The 8,171-nt window shown below is 44.0% G+C and overlaps 1 protein-coding gene across 2 annotated transcripts in view; it reads right to left on the reverse strand.

Moving 5' to 3' along the window:
- Positions 1–8,171, reverse strand: part of LOC139647497 (A disintegrin and metalloproteinase with thrombospondin motifs 3) — a 35,876-nt gene extending 27,705 nt beyond the window's left edge. For both annotated transcript variants that reach the window (XM_071523400.1, XM_071523399.1), the window contains exons 1-2: positions 8,035–8,171; positions 7,078–7,523 (exon numbers count right to left, since the gene is read on the reverse strand). In XM_071523400.1, coding sequence (XP_071379501.1) covers positions 7,078–7,523; positions 8,035–8,119 — 531 coding nt within the window. In that variant the 5' untranslated portion in view covers positions 8,120–8,171. The remainder of the gene's footprint in view (positions 1–7,077; positions 7,524–8,034) is intronic.

Raw genomic sequence — 8,171 nt, forward strand, 5'->3', positions numbered from 1 at the left:
TATAGATATATACTATTTGGCCTATTTTGTTGAGAATGTGGTTGTACACAAGAGTTCAGTGATCGATCGTCTAGTAGATGTCATGTATTCAGATGGTAGGTACAGTAAGAATGATACATTTCATATTCCTAAGAGAAAAAATCTACTCAGCCCATCATTATACTCATGAAAAAAAAGCATACCAACAAGAATCTGGCAGGAATCTGTGTATTTCCAGCTGCAAAAAGAAACCTAAATACGGTGTAAGCGGAGAGAACAACATTTGCCGTCTAAATTTAACTCGTCTCAAAACGCTACGCATGCTCTCTTCGCTCTGGACCAACAACACCAAAAACCATGAACTCCAGGACGGACATCTGACAGTCGGGGTGGGGAGGAGAGGTGAAGGAGCGGCAGAGGAATCCGTCCAGCCCCGACCAGGAAATGCCAAGTAAGACATGCTCGAATACTTCCTCTGTGGTCTCTTCTTTCAGCAGCGGGTGGAAAGTGAACCCAGGTCTGTCTGGGGAGAGCGCCTATGGTTCACCGCGGCAAGAGGCGAACATCTGGGACGGCCTGCAGAGGAACCCAATGTAAACATAGGGGATAGTCTGGGCCTCACCTGTGGCTCTAAACTCCCCTCGCTGAGATGTGATACAAGAGCAGCAATCTCTTTTGACTGTGGGATTTGAGATCAGTAACATTATTGCATTCTTTGCACTCTTCTTCCTCTATTCTTTGCATTCTTTGCATCATATTTGGTGAAAATTTGATTATAGCAATTCAGTATGAGGAGGTAAAAGGGAAATCGTCACAATATGTTGACAGATTCACCATGAAAATCTATCTCCATTACAATCATTACAGCAGCAAGGCACCGTCTTCTTTCTAAATACATCATCAGCACTCTCTCTCAAATATGAGCGTAACAAATGTGATTGTGATACAAGAATGTGATTACAGTCCAACTCAGCGTTTCTCATTCACTGTATTCACTGCACTGTGGCAAGACTGTGAAAAGAATTTCCTCTCAAGGACAATAAACTACCTATCCTATCATATTGAAGAAAAGAGTCAGGAAACTATGTTTTTGAAATGAACATAGAAAATAAGATTTCAAGCTTCCGTAGCCTATTGTAAGGAGACTGTAGGACAGATTTACTCCAATGTTTAGGGACAATAAAAATGCAAACCTTTTGCAGCGGCAAAAAACATGACATGATCTTATCTATCACTTACTGTCAGCCCTTGTATCAAAAGCTCAAACAATACATTTTAGACAGCAAAAGTTCTCTTCAACCCAATAAATCACAGTGTAAACAAAGTAAGTACTGGGATGGCAGTGTTTCACCAGGGAACAACATACTGCAATTACAGTTTGGACGTTAAAAGGGGAATGCCAATGATCTTAAGAATTCACATACAGTATGTTATTACTGTGTTACAACAGTCAAATCAGTATTTGAATATGAATAAGCTAAAGCTCCAGAAAACAGTGGTGATGGAGACAAGACAAGACAAGTCTGAAATGTGTTGCCATTTCTTCTCAAACAAAAAACTGTAACCATATTTGCTCACCTTTTACACCATGGACCAACTAGTCCATTCTCTATGGAGCTATACACTGAGATGGTGTCACACAGGGTGTCTCATTTCTGGTCATGCTACACAGTTGGGAATATTTCATACCAAACACTATGTATGACTTTAGAATAATGACAGTAGCTCATGTCTCACTTCAAGTCACTATTTCCTAAGCAGAAATCTTAAGATAGCTATTAACTTGAATAACATGCCATAATGGCTTTTAGAGGGGGTTAAGGTTGCAGTTAAGGTTAATTTTCAATAACTATTTCATGGCAATATCTTCAAATGAGCTCATTTATAATCAAAACTCTTGTTAGAATTCAGTGACATTCACATTTAAGGTCAGGAGAGGTTAAGTAATGTGCTGGAAGCAAATACTCCACAGATCATCAGTTTGCTGCATGTGATGTGAGAGTGTGCAGACCAGGGATCATTATGAGAAGCACAGTGCGCAGTGGAGAATACAATTTATGTCAGCATGCGGTTGGCTGTCTTAAAATATCTCCTGCCTCTGGATTGAAGGCTCTCTGAAGAACACTATGAGGCTTCCAGCAGTGCCGCTGACCCCGTACAAAAAGGCAAATATATCTAACCCTTAAGCTCACCGATACACTAAATTCCACACAGCAGTAAGACCGTCTTTGAAGGCGGATATTTATGTAATTTTTAGTGGGACCTCTCGCTGCTGTGCAAACTTGCAGTTGGAGCCTGTCACCTGGTCAGCGCACCACAAGCCGCCGCATGAACCGAGGGCCAACTAAATCACTTTTCCATTGGAACTTTGTCAAGGTGCGAGGGAAAAAATGTCGTCGCGTGTGCCTCGGTTTAAGACACCCTGATCAAAATTGTTTGTTTTCTTTTTACTGCACTTAACATCAATGGAGACATCTGCAAAGAGACGAGGCAGACAGCATCACGGTGTACTGCTGGCAGTGAATTGTTGTGGTTCAGTCAGCGGCGGTGGTCTTTTACATCATCTACTGGTGTAATCTGATGGAGTCATCCCTTAAGGCCGTTTGAAGATGCAGGATGAACAAAACAACGTCTAAAAATGGAAGCAGTCCCACAGGCTACGGATGCCTGAACTACAATGTGCAGGGAAATCAATGTCTTAACTGTCATTCCAGGAGCTTAACCTGCAATTTGTGGCAGATTGTTTGGAAACGTATAATTTCGGTCCCAGGCATGCTCTTTGTTGATCCATAAACGAGAGCGAAGTTAATCCCTTTTTCTCAACCCCCGAGATCAAGGCGTCCACTCGGGTTTTTCGGGAGGTCACTCGGTTTATGAGCTTCAATAACATAAATTCAAGTCAACATTTTAGATTTCACACACAGAGCCATAACCTCATCTGCCTTTTTTTATTTTTTTACTCAACCAGACATAGACTAGTTCTCTCAATAACAAAACACGGCGTCCGCTGGAAAAGCGCACGTTATATTGGAGATACATATTGGATATAGGCTCGTGCGATAAGACCAGCAAGATCAATAAGCCGGGGAGCAAATCATGGCTGCGAGTGCTGCTGACTCAGCAGAGTTGAAAGGTTGAAATAATAGTGTGAGACAGGTCGTGGGAGCAGGGGATTACTAGTTGATTCCTTTTTATCAGCTTTCACCTCTCACTGTGGTGTGCCAGAAAGGGCATGCATAGCTGGGGATCAGCATGAGGATTATACAGAGAAAATTGGGCATATAGTCACTGGCACTCAGCTCCATGGAACACATATCAAAGAAGAGAGAGAAAGAAAACCTATTTTGCCATTAACTACATTACTTGATTGAAGTCATCAATTACATTTACAAAGCGCTGGATGGTTTTCCTGACTAATAGGGTACATGCTTTGAGCAGTGAAGTCTATGGATCACGTTATTATGCAAAATATAATAGATTAATATAATTGTGCTGTCAGTTTCAGAGCTTGGGTAATTGCATTTGGCATGCATAGGCATGATTATCATTATTATTGTGATGTGTGTGTGTGTGTGTGTGTGTGTGTGTGTGTTTGCAAGCGTGTGTGTGCATGAATGTGCACGTACGAATTTAGGTGTGTGTGTATTACAGTGTATGCGGTTGCATAAGCAGATGTGTGTGCAGACAGGCACTGTAAATAAGGAGCAGGGGGGTTGAGAGGAATAAATCAAATGATTGGCTGAGATCTTGGGCTTCCTCTGATGGAGCACTTAATTTAGTGACTAGACCTCAGTGCCATGCCTCATTAACCAACCTCCACACACAAGAGTACTTGGACACTGGAATACTGGCCCGGGACCAGCCCTGTACAGTATTTCTGCAAACATTTATGAATAGAACAATTTATGCAAGCATTTTCCATCTCCAATGGATGGAAAACTGGTCTCCAAAAAGTGAGCACAGCCAAGCCAGTTTGATCCCACTCTGCCGCTGTTGCTAGGTGGCTCTCTCTCTATTTAACTGATGGACACAGAAATAGCGCTCTTCCGAGTGCACTCGTGTTTCCATCACACATGAAATTCAATCGGCCGTCATCTGTGCTAATTCCCAACACATGAGCAGCCCCGGTATAATCATAGCCATCACTCATCACCCCGCAACAATAGTCCATGTACGTCTATAGCGCACAGCTGTTGCCGTCTAGCAGAAGTTACAAATCCTTCCATTCACAGTGCAAGATGTCACAGTCCATGACGCTGACAGGTTGCTCAATCAAAAGTGAAAGAAATGACATTGAAATTGCAGTTTCTCTCTAGAATATCCAGGGTCATTTTGCATTCCCTGTCTGTGCAACCTCAGCTGATAATCTAGCTGTGCTGCGAGAGGCCAAATATATCCAAAGGATATCAGTTTAAAATGCAGCTATTTACTGGAGATACTGTATTTTGCACGCGGTGTGTCCTATCCGTCATGTGCTAGATGCCTGGGATGAGCGATCTTGCCCCTCTGGGCGCATGGCAGGGGACCAAGTCAACGTAATCTGTTACTGCGGGTGATGTCATGCCTCGCTCTATGAGTGTCATCTCTGTGGGAATGGTCCCACTGCCAGCGCTCAGCAGAGCCCACACTGCTAGCAAAGCGTCTTATGGAAGCCTGGTTGTATTAAAAAGTTGTGAAAATTGTGAACTTTAGGGATGTTATGGATTTCTACCCGGTGTGTTCTCCAAGTCTGAGCAATGCTACGTTTCCATAAAGGCGCGTACTGTATGGAAAAAGAAAAAGGTATACGCAACTGTAATATAAATCCGAGTGCTCCAGTTGAGCAATAATTACTATATCAGACAGCTGTTGTCATTTCTTATGTAGGGGAACACATCAAACACAATTCTGAAGATGCAGTGTGGGTGGTACTGTAGATGCACCGCCACATTTCTTGCGCATCTCAGAGAGCTCGCCCGCATCTGATGTCCTCGGCGCACGATTCATGTGCTCGCTGCCTTTCAATCTGAAGTCCTTTCATCAGACGTGATCTCCTCCACGGCCTTAGACATCAAGCAGACACCTCAGACTAAATAGTGTGCCTGCGAGCTGTCTGCGCACCTTCAAATGCTCTCAGAAAAACCCCTGCAAGCACCGACGTGTCTGTGTTTACGTTGGCTTTGGCTCAAGGAAACATATGGGCTATATTCCTCAGAGGCTGGCTGTGTTCTTGAAAGAAATAGCCCCCCACCCCCCCGCCCCTCTTTCACATGTCCTACCGTCCTGTCAAACCCCGAAGTTGTATGGTCATAAAAGGCACAGCACACTGAGCGCCGGAGGACCTGGCATGTCTTCTGCGTGGGGGAACCTACCCAAGTCTTATCTACAAACGTGAAGCCATCCTTGTCTCTAGCCATATTGGATCCAGACCTCCAGGGTGCCAAACTGATCAGTCAAAGGCGGCGCTTTCGCTCGGCTTTGACATACTAAAATAGGTTGTCGCAGCAAATGAATTCATTACTGGTGCTGAGGTTTTGCGAGTGGCCATCGATCTAATGTCCCGTCCCATCAATATTCTCTTTGTTTCCTTTCTCTGACTGCAAATGAGGGCATGGAACAAGCGAGTCATGATTGGTTACAGTCAATATCGCAATGTGCAGAGGGAAAGATGGCAGTAGATTAGTGGCTTTCCTCCATGCCAGAGGTTCAGAGTTCACATAAACAGGAGCGAGCTTTAACTTCTAAACCTATGGCTTTCGCTGCATTATTAGACAATCACAAAAAGCAATGGTTCTTTTGTGCCTTTAGGTTTGTGACAAAGGGTTTAGAGAAATTTTTAATATTGTGTTCATAGGTGAATACAGAATTGTGCTGCATAGGGCCACTGTATCAATTTTGGTCTTGAATCATTGAAGGGAATACACTCTGGCCCCTCAGGAAATGACTTGGTGATTACTGAACACAGCATGGCATTGTGCTCACACCCTTCACTATTATTACCTTAGACACAAAGTATGACTCCTTGTGATCTTAGTTGAAGAAGACTTGAGTTTTCTCTGTCAGCGTGGATTGTTGAAGTAATATCGGAAAACTGAAGTTAAATGGGTTCAAATACAAGTCCAGAGTGTGGCAGACAGCATATCAAACAATGTTGAGAGCCCTCCATTGTTGCTTTCTGTTGTGCTGAATGTGACACAAAGACCTCAACTGTCCTCTTAAACACACACTGAGAGACAGGCACAAAGAAGCGGAGAGCGGAGATGAATGGGCTTATGAAAAACTATGACAAAATTAAGTGTTTCCTCAGTGCTGCAGCGTGACAAGTATGAGACTGAACTCTAATCTCACTGCGACATTCACTGAAGTTGTCACACCTGAAGAGTTATGTGATTTAGAAATGGACTCATCATTAGAAGTGTGTTCTCTCTCTTGTTGTGGTGGGGTTTAAAAGGTCACGGGTCAAAAGGCTATCTCCATTCCCATTCCATACATGTTCTTTGTGTCAGAACTGGTCAGCTGACCCAGGCTGCAGAAAGGAGCAGCCTTGACCAAGCTGCCAATAGAAACATCATGTGGGACAATTTTTTTTCAATTCGATCTCATTTGCTTCAACGCAATGCATCCATTAGCAGCTCACCTCCCATCACTCCACTCTAAGCACAGCTGCTGCGGCTTTTAACGCTGTAATGACAGATAAGTGTGTCGGGGCAGAATGTTGCCTAGATTGGGTATAATGGAGGGCCGACTCTGTACTGGGGAACAGGTCTAATGCGTTTGTGGCGAGAGCATGGCCATGGTAACCTTTCAGTCCCAAATTGATTTTACCTTGATAGACCCCACACTGTCATAACAACATGATACCAAGCCATCGTTACAGATGCTAACATGTAGGGCCTGATGGAAGGAGCCAGGCTACAGCTGTTCAACATGTGTCTTACATAAGTGTTGGTAAGAGGGCAAGAAATGCATGTGGCAGCTTAGAACAGGAACTATTTTAAGTGGCTATTGTGTGGGACTTACTGAATATGCATGCATGTAGGCTAGTCCATAATACTCCTTTCTTCCCCGCTGAACCTTTCTCCAGCGGACCAGTGTGTCAAGCTCGGGTCAGTGACTTACCAGTCCATCACAGTTGCTGATGGCCACCGAGGCCTGCGGCATGTCCGTCACGTCTCCGGTGAAAACACAGTCCCCGTGAATGCGTTCCTTGGCCTTTTCCTCGAAGTCCTCCTGCCATTCCACAAAAGCCCCCGGAGCCACCAGCCGCCTGTTGGCCCTCAGGCGGAGGTGCAGTTCTTTCCCGAACACGGTGACATTGAAAAACAAGTGCTGGGCCGAGGCCGAGGCAGAGGAGGCAGGGGTGGAGGTGACGGAGGGCGTCCCGGGGGCGCTGCGGGCCACCCTCCTCCTGCTGCTGCTGCTGCTGCCGCCGGCGGGTGAGGCAGCATCAGCAGCACCTTTGCTTCCACTTCCAGCTGAGACCACGTGAGAAATGTAGCGGCCACGGGAGTCTGTGCTGAATGGCACGATAAGACCATATTCACTTAACTTTCCAGAGAGTTTTTCTGATGGGACAGATAGTGTCAAGTGAGAATCACATTCACAGACCTATGGCAAGTTCCTATGGAAAACTAATAAGACAGAATAACTACAAAGCAGAATAGTTCAGACAGTTCATATGATTGAGAACTCTACAAAACAGAAACTATGAGTAAGAACAGCTATAAAACAGAACTTTTAACGCAGACAGATGATTGAGGAGATTATATAAAGCTAGTTCAACATGAATATTATCATATATATTGGTGATGTGTAAAAACTGTGTAGGGTAGACATAAAGGAACAGCCATAAGCAGCAGTTCTAACATAATGTATTGATTGTGTCCATCCTAAACAGTAGGCTATATTATGGGACTCATTCTGGTGATTTATCAATAAAAAGAGCCATAATTCATTAAAGTATTCACCCAGTGTTAGACTACAGTATGTTATGTGTGCTATTGGGTCTTCTCCAGAGTACAGATGCCTAGCCCAGCCAGAAGAATGCAAATGAAAATAAAAAAGTGAATAACTTACCATGTGATTCTGCAGCGTGTTTATGATCCAAAAATAATAGACTGAGTGAAAAGCACATCAATAAATACATAGGCCTACAATCCATAGCGAGAGCTATAGTGTGAGAGCTGCCACTTCAGCGTCAGTTGAAGTTTCCT

This window comes from Centroberyx affinis, unplaced genomic scaffold (genome assembly GCF_046629955.1).
Source record: "Centroberyx affinis isolate AG114_WGS23_722 - 3 ecotype Tasmania unplaced genomic scaffold, CSIRO-AGI_Caff_v1 ptg001088l_1, whole genome shotgun sequence".
NCBI classification, from domain to species: domain Eukaryota; kingdom Metazoa; phylum Chordata; class Actinopteri; order Beryciformes; family Berycidae; genus Centroberyx; species Centroberyx affinis.